General features: G+C 53.4%; 1 protein-coding gene across 1 annotated transcript in view; it reads right to left on the minus strand.

Moving 5' to 3' along the window:
- Nucleotides 1–7,580: 7,580 nt before the first annotated feature.
- Nucleotides 7,581–12,562, minus strand: part of KBTBD12 (kelch repeat and BTB domain containing 12) — a 52,396-nt gene continuing 47,414 nt past the window's right edge. Inside the window, exon 6 of the mRNA XM_029243209.1 lies at nucleotides 7,581–7,764. Coding sequence (XP_029099042.1) covers nucleotides 7,583–7,764 — 182 coding nt within the window. The 3' untranslated portion in view covers nucleotides 7,581–7,582. The remainder of the gene's footprint in view (nucleotides 7,765–12,562) is intronic.

The following is a 12,562-nucleotide window of genomic DNA, read 5'->3' on the forward strand; positions in this document are numbered from 1 at the left end:
TTCGCTGGAAATTCCGCCAGGGAGTTCTTTTGATACCCATCGACCTGGCCTTGTCGGAAGGTGTTTCTGCAAGCTGAGGATGCAGTGTTTGGGCTGCACCAGCCCAGCCATGACTTCCGTCTCTGGGCCCCAAACCCCTCCTCCCATTGCTGCTCAGAGGTGCCCCCGGCTGGCATCCCCAGGAACAATTCGTGCGACTCTGCGGCCGAGGCAGAACAGATTGATGAGACGGAGTAAAACGGGCAGGGTGGGGCTGGAAGGAGAAAAACGAACCACAGGAGGGAGGTGGTGAGCTGAGTGAGGGGAGGCCGACTGCGGGGCCTGGGGGCGGCGGGATTTGCCTCTGCGGGCCGGTTATGGGCCAGGCCAGATAGGCCTGGGGCACGAGGTGACTGGACCTGGTCCCTGCCCCCAAGGAGCTCCAGGTCTGGAGGGCACAGGAGGCCCATACCAGGGCGACTCCAGCATCGTGGGCCTTCCTGGGGTCCCAGGAGACTGATGGGAGTGGCCACGGGGACAGCCTCTCCCTGCAGGAGAGTCTGCGGGGGGGGGGGGGGGGGGAGGGGTGGAGTGAGAGGGAGGGTAGGGGTGGGGTGGAGAAGGAGGCAGCGTGCACAGGAAAATGCCTAGTCCCAGGCCTCCCCCGGACTTCCTGACACAGAGCGTCTGGGATGGGGCCTAGGCCTCTGAGTTACACAACCTCCCGGTGGTCTCTGTAAAGCTACAGGCTTCAGTGCGAGAATTGCATTTTTAAAGGATGTGGGGAAAGCCCCAAAACAAACCCAGCAAAGACTATGTGGTAGAGACCATCTGGCCCACGAAGCCTGAAATATTTACTATCCGGTCCTTTACAGAGAAAGTTTGCCAACTTCTGCTCTAAACTCTGAAGTTTGGGAATCCCCCAGCCCACGAGTGCTTCCTCAGGTTCTAGCCCCATCTGCCTGATTGTCTGAGAAAGGCCGGTCTTCCAGGTATAAGGGGGGATTAGCTCATGCTGGAGAGATGTGAAGATGTCCTCGCCCCACGGGGACCTGTCCTTGACACAGAAGGGAGGATGGTAAGGGAACCGAAAATGAAACGTCGGGAGCGTCTGTGTCGGGGTGCACTTGACATCGCTGGCTGGCCTTGGGAGGGCCCCCCCATGGTGGGGCTCGGGTGAGCGGCCCCCAAGGCCTCCTGCACCCCATTTCTCTCCCTCCCGGCCGGGAGCCGCGGTCGGCGGAGTCCTTCCACCCAGCTTGTTACTCTTCTACGACACACAGCTGGCTCTCTAAGTCAGACGGCGTCCTTTCGTGTGTTTTAAGCCTGACGGCGTGGCGTAGTGCAGAATCGATGATTCACTGCTTGTCTTCGCTCGGTGCTCTGTCTCTGAGGTTCGTCCACACAGACTTGTGTTCTGGTTTGGTCTGCTTCACTTCCGCGGGGGTTTCCGAGCACAGCTGTACCTGGACTCTCGTCCTTTCTCCTGTCCAGGGCACTGGTTTGTTTCCTTACCCCCATCGCAGGAACAGTGCTGTGAGCGTCGGTGAGAGCTGGTGGCAGGGGGAGGGGGGGCGCCGGCTCGGCCTCCAGGAGGGTGGGTGGGGCCTGAGCCCGTGACGCCACACTGTTCTCCGTAGGGGCTTCTCGGGCCTCTCCAGCCCATCCACCGCGGGGCCAGCACAGCGCCCCCAGGACTGCCTCCGCTCCTGCCCACGAGGGCGTGAAGTGGTCCCTCTTCCAGGTGGACTTGCTCTTCCCTGATCCTAGAGGTCGAGCACCTTTTCATAGTTTATTGGCCAGTCCAGGCGCCCTTTCTGTGAAATGTGTTCATCTCTTTGCCCATTTTCCCAGCTTTTTTGCTTACCCGTTCGTAGGCATAGGCCTTCTTTCTGTTCCCTGTTGTAGACAACCCTAAGGGACTTTGTCCCAGGTTCTAGCTTCTCCTGAGCCCAGCCATCCAGGTGATGTCCGAGCAGCTCTGCACCTGCAGGTGGCTCCCTGGCCCCCAGGGAGGGAGCGTGTCCTGGTGTCAGGGCTCCCAGCTGCAGCCTTGTTGGCAGGAACACTGTCCGGTCCAGCCACCAGGGGGAGGAGCTGCTTCACCGACCGTGTGTCTCAGCTCCTTGAGGCTCTGGGAGATGCCAGCCGGGAAGGCGTGGGGGTGGGAGTGGGTAGGCACCCCAGGAGGGGATGACCGGACCCCAGGATGGTGACCGGGCCCGCTCAGCCTGGCCAGTGCGGCTGCCTGCCCTCACACTGCCCACCACACCCTTCCCCACGCGGGGCCTCAGCACAGGCTGCTCCTGGGTCTGGAATGCCCGTCGTGTTCATCTATCCAGCACGCCCAAGTCCGACAGTCACCTGCCCTGCGGACTGGCCCCAGGACCACTCCCCCCAACCCCCCCGCGCCAGGCTGCCCCAGCAGTTAGTGTCACTTTGCTCAGAGAAGTGAGTCACTTATGTGATGGCTCATGTGTAGTGGTCACCTTACTTCTTTGAATCTGTGGCCCTTGTTAGAGCAGAATGGAGGTCATCCCGCAGGTCATTCCGCAGATGAGGGGAGCCTTTCCCTCTCACTGTCCTCCACAGGGATGTCATGGGGCATCCGACAGCGCCTGCATTTACACCTGCTGTTGTGTCCCAGTGGCCCCGGCCCTTGGTATCCACGTGAAATCCCACACAGGCTGTGAACGGATGTGCTTTATGGGCAATCCTACGTGTTAGATGGTGTGTAGGCACAGCAGTGGTTTTCCCCAAACGTGTGCATGCTGACCCATGGAACCTTTGATGGCAAAGGGGAATTAATTGCCAGTCAGATGCCCTTAAGATGGGAAGGTGGTCCTGGATATCTGTGTGGGCCCAGCGCAATCTCAGGTCCTCACCGGTGGGAGGGGATCAGAAGGGGGGTGTCGGAGGAGGAGATGTGAAGATGGATTGTCAGCTTTGAAGATGGAGGAACAGCCACCAGCCAAGAAACACCAGTGGCCTCTAGAGACTGAAAAAGCCAGGGACGTGGGTTCTTCCCAAAGCCTCCAAGGGGAGCGCATCCTGCCAACGCCCTGACCTTGGCTCCCTGAGACCCTCCGTGGGCTTCTGAACCACGCAGGTGTGAGACAGCGCGACACCTGGCGGCGATGGGCTGTGCTGCGTGCTTGCCTGGAGAGCTGGGTTTGGACTCCAGCCCCTCACAGGAGGTCACTTCACTGTCCCTGAGGTCTCTTCTCTCCTCCATGATGTGACCGCATGGGGAGCAGGGCCAGGCTCTGGAAAAGCGCTCAGAACGTGCTGACCACCTTCCCTTTGAGCAATCCCTCCATGGCGTGGTGGCCGCTTGCTTTATTCTCGACAACCTGACAGTGTCTGGTGTGTGCTCAGCAGAGGTGGAGAAGGGGAGAGAGTGGTTTCTTCAGAGCTGGGGGCCGCCCCCGCCCCTCCCTGGTCCACGCTCTCAGAGGCTGCAGGTCCTGCACTGGCGCACTTCCCTTTTGGAATGTCGCTCTACAGACCCACAGCACTGGGAAGGCTGAGAAACAAGCCTTCAGTGGGGTTTTCTGCGATCTGAAACTGGTGGCCTTGGTGTGAAAAGCCTCATGTTTGGCCTGGAACTGGAGCTTGTTAGCTCTTTCCAACCCGTGTATTTGTCCTGGGCTCCACGGCCGGTGGAGACCATCCACCGCTGAGCCTCTGGCGCTGCAGGATGGGCACAGCCTGCCAGGGGTGTCCTCTCGGTGCCCCCTGCCCGCTCACTCCCGATGGCCCCCTGCCCAGCTCAGACCCGCCTGCAGGAGACTGGTCTGTTCCCCGACGACGTGGCTGCTACCTGTCCTGTCTCTAAGTGGCCTGAGGCCACGTACAGCACGGCTAGGTAGGCTCCTGCATCCACCCCTAACGCTCCTGAGCTTCTGTAGAGAACCTAAGTGCAATGCAGACCCCACCTCCTAAATAGCCCCCAGCCTGGACTTTGGTGTCAGAGCCTAAAGCAAAGAATGGAGTCCCCTTCAAAGAACAGCTGGAAGAAGGGGACTTCCTTGGTGCTCCAGTGATTAAGACTCCGAGCTTCCAATGCAAGGGGTGTGGGTTCAATCTCTGGTCGGGGAACTAAGATCCCACATGCCACAGGGTGCAGCCAAGAAAATTAAAAAAAAAAAAGAACAGCTGGAGGAAACAGAGGAAACATCCACCGCATGGTGGTTTGTTAAAGAAATTATGCTGCATCAATGGTGGAATCCTGTGTAGCTGTTAAAAAGGGAGAGCGTATGGAATAGTCTTTGTAAGCACACTATTGAATAAAAGAAGAATGGAATGGAACCATGTTATATATGTTCATATATACGTAAAGTGTTATATATGTAAAAATAGAGGAAGATGCATGTATATTCCTTTATAATTTACATAGTCCCTCAGCTCAGTATTTTTCCTCAAGAAAGTTTGATGGAATACACCAGAAGTTGGCAGACTTTTTCCGAAAGGGCCAGAGGTCTCTACTGCACTTCCAGGGCCCTGCTGTTGCCGTGTGAAACCAGTCACAGACAATACGTACACAGTAAGCATAACTGTGTTCCAATAAAACTTATTTACAAAAACAGGTGGTGGGTGGGATATGCAGTAATCAACAACGTCAAAGTTCAGAGAGAAAAGAAATATCCTAGAGATAGCTAAGAAATGGCTCGGGATCGTGAACCACGGGCACTCACCAGGCGTGCACACCTCTCCTCACTGCAAGAACCGAAGCACCTCATCACCAGACGTCCCAGGGACCAGGGCTGAGCCCTCCCCTTTGGCAGAGGTGACATGTGTCATCCCAGGAAAAAGAGACTTTGGCAGAGGAAGGCTCGAGTATCGTTCGGAAATCTCAGGCTGCAAGTAACTCCAGGCAGCCTGAACAATGAGGAACATTTATCCTAACAGTGAGCGTCTAGCAGGAAGTCCTGTGGCTGGTTCGTTCTGTGGCTCTGCTGTGTCACCCAGGACCAGGGCCTTCCCATCCCCCGTCCCGCCCGGCTCTCTGGACCAGCTGCAGCCCGCTCCTCACGGCAGCGCAGTCTCTGCAGTTCCAGGGGCCCCGCAGCCTAGAAAAGTCTCAGCAGAAGAGCCCACGTCTTCTTCTCCACGTCTGTCAAAGAGCAAGAAGGCCTCTCCCCGAAGCGCCTCCATAGAGCTCCCTTATGTCTCCTTCCCTGGATGGTCCACGTGTTCTGCTAAGCTGGCCGCCGGAGACGGGAGCGGGATTGCGGTGGCCAGTGAGCTGGGAACAAGAAGAGCCGGGGCCCCCGGCGGGCTGTGTGGTGTTGGCGGGGGAGTGGGGCGCCTTGACTGTGCACCCCTCAGCTATTCTCTCTTGGTGCTCCAGCAGGGCCTGGGGTGGACAGCATACGCCATCCGGTTGGGGCTCTCTCTAAGGACCCCTGGTGGAGGGGGCACCACCCTTGGAAAGATTTTCTGGGCTTTCGGTTTGGCTGACCCACTGTGCTCTTGTGCTCAAACTTCCGTCATCTCTGACTCTGACTCGCGGCAGACTGCTGATGCCCTCCTTCCAGCTGTACTGGCCCTGCACGGCTCCCACTGCTATGGGGCTGGTTCAGCTGAGACGCGGGCTCCCGCGAGGCCTCCTGCCCATCCGCTGTGTCTGCTGTCACCCTACTCGAATACACTGGACTGTGGGGGACGGTCTTAAAGGACTTCCTCGCCGGGAGACGTGTGGCTGACGCACCAAGGCCGGGCTCCTGGGGTGGCCTTGGGGGTCTTCTCTGTGGCCCCATCTCCTTGTCTTGGCTTCCTCGGCTTCCTCTGGTGCTTCAGCCGCCCTGGGAACCGCACCCCCTCCCGCCCTTGCCCACCTCACACGTCCTGGCCTCTGGGCCTCGCTCCCGATGTCCTTGAGGCTGGTCATCCCCGACTCTGGTTCCTGCCCAGGAGGTGCTGAGCGTCCCCTCCTCAGATGAAAATTACATTGAATTGCAGGACGAAAACCAAAATGAAAGTGACCTTCCATCAGTGACATTTTATTTAATATTCATTTTTAGAGCATTTGCTCATTATAAAGTCAATCAGTGAGAACAGTGACGCCTCCTTGACGAGCACAGACTGAGCCGGTGTGACTGGCAGCTGCAGCTTCTGTCAGCATCCGGACCGCTTCCCCTGTGCCCCCTGCTCAGCGCCTAACCATCCTGTCTCACAAGGAACAGAACTAGCAGACAGTCCCAGTTTTATGAGTCCTCCCATGCCACATTGGGACAGCCTTCAATTAAGGTGAGAACAGGGAAGACAGGGAAATGTTTGAGGCAGAATCTCTCACGCTATCCAACAACAGGAGGGCAGAGTTACCAATATGGGTCAGAGGAGCAGCATCCAGGGCCGAAAAGAAACCCTGGGTTATCCGTACCCCACCTGGACCTGGAGGGGCCGGGGATTCAGAGCAATCTCAGACCCCATGCACATCTCTCCCTGGAACCCCAAGATGCCACGCCAAGCCCGGGTGTTCTGGGCACTGTGCTTCGGGGGATGCTGATTACGACGATAATGATAATGAAAGTATCAGCAGCTAAAGAACGCTTCCTGTTTTGCGTCTCGCAGGCACCGTGCTCAGCGCTTCCTCACTCAGTTCTCCAACAACCCTAGGGAGCACTTTCCTTCCCATTCTGCACGGGAGGAGAATAAGGCTTTAGAAAGGCTGGGCTGCCCAGAATCATGCAGCGTGCTAAGAAGCAGAGCTGGGACGAGAGCCTAGATCCCGAACTCAGTGCATCTAGAAAAGTCACGGCCCTCCCACGAGGACCCCCCCAACCCCATCCAGGGAAACTAGCAGCTTCCACTGTGATCACGTGGCTGGAGCAGGGGCATCCCCATGCTGGCCACCCAAAGACCCACGCATGTGCCAGGCACTGCCATGGGCACTTGGGGTACACCTGCAAAGACACAGGTGTGGCCCTGCCTTCTGAGAGTCTAGCCTACTCGCGACAGCTCGCCTTGGGTCTGACTGGTCCTGTTTTGTGGTGGCAGAAGCAGGTTTCCAACTGGCTCCAGCTTCCATGGATCTGTCCCCTCCTGCCTGGGTTAGCAGCTGGAACCTGGGGACACGGGGAGCGGTCATGACAGTTACACAGCTCTGCACTGAAGAAAGTGTCTCAGTCTAGGATGGTCTTCCCCTGGGAAAGCTCTAGGGAATTTACCGACTCTTCCTGCTTAAACAAGAGCCTTGTGCATGTGAAACTCCTGGGAAATTGGTGAAGAATAGCTACCAAAATGCATTCTTTGAATCCACTGGGCTTCCAGAAGCATAGACAGTAAGTAAAGTAGATGGATTTCTATGTGTTATTTAAATGTCATCCCTAAATTATATTTTGGGAGTGGCTGTTTTCTGATTATGCTCAACTGTGGGTGAAGCAGGCGGTTCCATCCTTACCCTCCAAGCTTGGGGAAGACACTGCAAAGCCTGGGTACTGGAGGGCGGACTCTGCACACACCCCCTGCACCGCCCAGCGCATGCCGCTCTGCACCGGGTCACGACGCATGCAATGCACACGTCCCACACATGCTGTGGGCTCTCCATCCCTAGTGCCTCCTTGGCAGACACCTTGGGGGTCCCACAGAGACACAGACCTCAGTGCCCCCCACCCTCCTCCACTGACTCTGAAGGTGGGGGGATGAGGTCGCGGGGATTCTTCTTCGCCACCAGGCAGACATCATAGCTGTCGTGCATGAGGGCGTTGACGGCTACGACATTCCACTGGTTCTCCCAGGGGTCCAGCTCCAATATCTCTTTGGAGATAATTTCGTGGCGATCTGAAAAACAGCAAAGGAGGAGAACAAAATATCAAATATCACAGAGTATTAAATTCAGAGGTCATCATTGCTATTAAACAACTTCCTCTAAAAGGTATTATGCAGCAGAAATGAATTAACGAACAGCTGAATACTGTACTGTGGAAGACACAGTGTTCCTGATGTTTAAGAAACCAAGAAAGGCCACGTGACCACTCACATTCAGGAGTTATTCAGACACACTGACAGGGCATACTGTTGTCTCAAGTGGAAGGGGTGTGCCGGGGTCGTGTTAACGATTTATTAAAGATGCCAGCAAGGGGGGAGACTGTCCTTAATTCTGCACCTGTAGGAGGAGGTCTCACGACCTCGTGTGAGTCACTGGCCTCCCTGAGCTTACGTTTCCTTAACTGCAGATAGGATGCTGGGATACAGCCAGGGTCCTCGCAGGAGACAGATGACACAGTCTAACTGGGCAATTTAAGAGAGTTTGGAAAGGTGTGGGTAGCGTTTAGGAAGACCCACGAGGGATGGCACACCCCCAGGACTAAGAGCAGCTGGGCCATTGCCACCTGGAAGGCCGCGGGGGAGGGGTGGGAACAGGAACTTGGAGAGGGCAGCTGCCTGGAGCTTAGCCATCCCCAGGGACCCTCCCGGCAGCCCCGCAGAGGGGTGGGGAGAACAAATGCCCTTATTCTACCCTTCTTTCTCCCAACAATTCTGGCTAAACCCAACCAGAGGCCAGAGGGGAAAGGAGCCTGTGAGTGCAGCCCACACAGGTCGGCTTTGCAGGACACAGAGTAAGATAGAGAAGGGGTGAGTGGGTTGGGAGGGCAGATGGGAGATTTCCAGCCCAGACGATGATAAGAGGGGATAATGTATGGAAAAGTGCCCTGTCCTGGCATATAACAGTCAATACTTGAAAATGGTCTATGTGCGCTTGTAAAGGATGTGGGTTTTATAGTTGTTCATATATGTCCATTAGGTCATGTCATTCAAATCTTATACATATTTACTGCTTTTTGTGGGCTTGTTCTGTCTGTTACTCAGAGAGCTGTGTGAAGCTATCCCACTAAGACGATCGATTTGTCTATTTCTCCTTTTAGTTCTGTCAATTTTTAGTGTACACATTTTGAGTCTGTTATTAAGTGAATACAAATTTTATCATTTATAAATTTATCATTTAATTGACCCTCTTACTCTAGAATAAGTTCCATTAGAATTCTTTTGACTAATATCATAACTAGCAAAGGTACAATTCTAAAGAACATTCTGATAATCTTTGACTTTTAACTGGAACATTTAGTCTATTTACATTTAATGCAATAACTGATATATTTTGGTTTAAATCTAACATCCCATTTGTGAACCGTCCTTGTCTCACTCGTTCTTTTCTCCTTTAATGCTGTCTTTTGGACTGAGTGGTTTTTTTTTGCGGTCCGCGGGCCTCTCACTGTTGTGGCCTCTCCCGTTGCGGAGCACAGGCTCCGGACGCACAGGCTCAGCGGCCATGGCTCACGGGCCCAGCCACTCTGCGGCATGTGGGATCTTCCCGGACCGGGGCACGAATCCGTGTCCCCTGCATCGGCAGGCGGACCCTCAACCACTGCGCCACCAGGGAAGCCCCTGAGTGTTTTTTATCATTCCATTTCTTCTCCTCCACTGATTCAGAAATTATAAACCCCATTTGTATTCGTTTTTTTTTTTGGCCAAGCTGTGTGGCTTGCAGGATCTTAGTTCCCCAACCAGGGATCGAACCTGGGCCCCGGCAGTGAAGGCACTGTGTCCTAACCACTGGATCTCCTGGGAGTTCACCCCCATTTCTATTCTTTTGGTGGGGGTTACCCTAGATTAAAACTTGCACACCCAACTTACCAAGATCTGATTAAGCAATACCTTGACCATCCTCTTGGAAGGCCTTAGAATAGTTTAATTATATTTACTTCCCTCCCAATTTATTAGCCTTTGTTGATGTGCATTTTCACTCTATCTGTAGACTCTGAAAGACATTATTATTATTGTTCTGTACGGTAAATGCTCACAGAATGACCCGCGTATTTACACTTGCATTGCTCTTCATTCTTTCCTGCATCTTAGACTTTTCATCAGGGTCAGTTTTCCTTATGCCGAAGTACATACTGTAGGGGATGTCTTCTTACGGCAAACTCCTTCAGCTTTTGTTTGTCTGAAAATGCCCTTTTTCACCTGCATTTCCTGAATGAACCTTCACTCCAAAAACACCAAAAAATAGTCATAGCTGACACTCACTGTGTGCTTACGGTGGGCTGTGTGTGCTGTGCTCACCGTGAGCCGGGTGCGCTGAGATGTTATATCACATCACCCTGTGGGGCAAGCACCAGTTTACCCCTGTTTTCAGGCTAAGGGTTAAGATTCAGAGGACCTGCCTACAGGCACACGGCTAGAAGTGGCAGAGCCGGAATTCCCACCCAGATCTGCGATCCTCAAAGCCTGTGCTCGAGACCACTGAGCCCTTCCGAATGAAGAAGGACGTGGTGGGACTGTGTTTCCTGCAGCTTGTTGGTAAGGCAGGAGGAGACAGGCTCTGTGGGACCCAAAGCTTATATGACTTGGGAGGCCCTCTTTAAGGAACATGTTACAAAATTAGGTATGGAAGTGAGTATTTACTTTTTCCAGCTCTATTGGGGCACAATTGACAAATAAAAATTGTATACATTTAAGGTACACGATGTGATGATTGAGATGTGCACACGCTGTGAAACCATCACCACAATCAAGCTAATTCACACACCCATCACCCCACATGGTTACGTGTGTGTGTGTGTGTGTGTGTGTGTGTGTATGTGTTGAGAACACTTAGCAAATTTCAGGTATACAATACAGTACTTTTTTTGTTTTTTTTGTCCACGTGGCGCGGCTTGCAGGATCTTAGTTCCCTGACCAGAGACTGAACCTGGGCCACGGCAGTGAAAGCACCAAGTCCTAACCACTGGACCGCCAGGGAATTCCCAGTGTTAACTAGAGTCACCAGCCATGTATTAGACCCCCAGAACGTCTTCACTTTATAGCGGGAGGTCTGTAGCTTTTGACCAGTGTCTCCCCATGTCCCCTCCCCCAAGGCCCTGGCAGTCGCCATTTCTGCGCTCTGCTTCTGTGCGTTGGATTACTTTGGATCCCACTTGCAAGTGAGATCACGTGGTACTTGTTCTGTGTCTGGATTGTCTCAGCATGATGTCCTCCAGGTTCATCCTTGGGGGGCAAGTGGCAGGATTTCCTTCTTTTTTATGCTGAATAATATTCCATGGAATAGAAATATATACACACCACATCTTCTTGATATCAGCTCTGTCCAGTACAACTCTGTGATAAAGGAAATGTTCTGTAATCTGCAGTGTCCAATACAGAAACCACTAGACACATTTGAAGTGTGAGACTGAGGAGCTGATTTTTAACTTTTATTTAATTGTAATTAGCTTAAATTAAGAACTTACGTAGACACGAAGCTCAAAATCTTTTTTTCCTTTAGTTTTTTTTAAAAAAATCTTTTGGGTCTGTGACTTTCTGAGACAGGTGTCTCAAAGTCCATGCAGTTCTTGAGGATTTATCCATTTATCTTGTGGTTTGTGTAGTTTCTGTTTTATATGTCTCTGAGCTGTGTTGTTAAGTGCAAAAGGAATCATGCTTGTTGAGTCTGTTAGAGTTCCTGGCGACACCAGCAGACACGAATTCTGTCCGGCTTTAGCAAAGTGGGGATTTACTGGACAGAAGGTAGCTCGGCAGCTTGAGGGCAGCCGAGAGGGGTGTGGGTGGCCCTGCCACTGGCCTTCTCGCTGTGGCTGCTGGCAGGCGTCAGTGCTGGAAACCACCATTCCCCGCAGAGCCCTGGCGGCGCGAGGCTGACGGGTCTGACCCAGGGGCCGCCCATCGAGGGGCAGACCTCCGGGACGACCGTTTCCTCTTCCTGCCCGTCCTCCTGTTGAGGTGGAGGAGCCTTCTCTGGCTCCTTTACTGCCGGTGTCTTGCAACATGTGTTTTACCACTCCCACACCTGGGTTTCTGTTTCGTTTTGTTTTGGTTTAGCTGGATGAAGGCTTGCAATGTGTTTATTTAAATTAATGCAGGATGGGGCTTGTAAAATTTTAGAGTAGACGGAGTTTTCTTCGTTAATTTTGCTTCCTTTCGCTCATTTCAGTGTTTATTGGGGAGACGTATTTTTTTAAACGATGTATGCGTATTACCATCTTTCCTAGATATCTCTAATTTACATGGAATGACAGTTACTGCATTAGTGCCAAAGAAGTGAAGAAGGTAATGAGTGAGCTTTCTTGACTGGGAAGGGGAGAGTGTACTGAGTCGTCCCAGACTTGGGTGTGGCCGGGGACTCAGGAAGAAGGCATCCCGGGGATCCGAGCTCCCGCCAGGACCGCCTGACAGGGCACACACCGCGGTGGGCCGTCCCTAACGGAGCTCAGAGAGCGAGCTGTGTACCTACCCGTGTGTGTGAGCCTGGGCTCCTGAAACGCTGTCCTCTCACAAGGAAGAAGAAACCGGTGGCCGAATTCAGTGTCAGCGCGTTTCAGTTCAGTTGATTCTCCAAAAACAGACACTTAATGCAACAGCATCTTACTCACTCGAGGAGTCAGGAAACTCCCTGAGGCCGGCTGCCTCCAGGGGTCAGCAGTTGAAAACGTCATTTTATACGAAGCAAATAAAGAATTCGCGTAAGCGTTTGAAGATGACAATGCCAAAGGCATGCTGTGAGTGTGGCAGACGCCTCAGCTGTAGCCCCACGTGCCTTAGGGCTGCTCCCTGTTGTTGGATATCCTCCAGTAGACAAACT

Source organism: Monodon monoceros, unplaced genomic scaffold (assembly GCF_005190385.1).
Source record: "Monodon monoceros isolate NGI ecotype Baffin Bay Population unplaced genomic scaffold, NGI_Narwhal_1 Super_Scaffold_3, whole genome shotgun sequence".
In the NCBI taxonomy this organism is placed as follows: Eukaryota; Metazoa; Chordata; class Mammalia; order Artiodactyla; family Monodontidae; genus Monodon; species Monodon monoceros.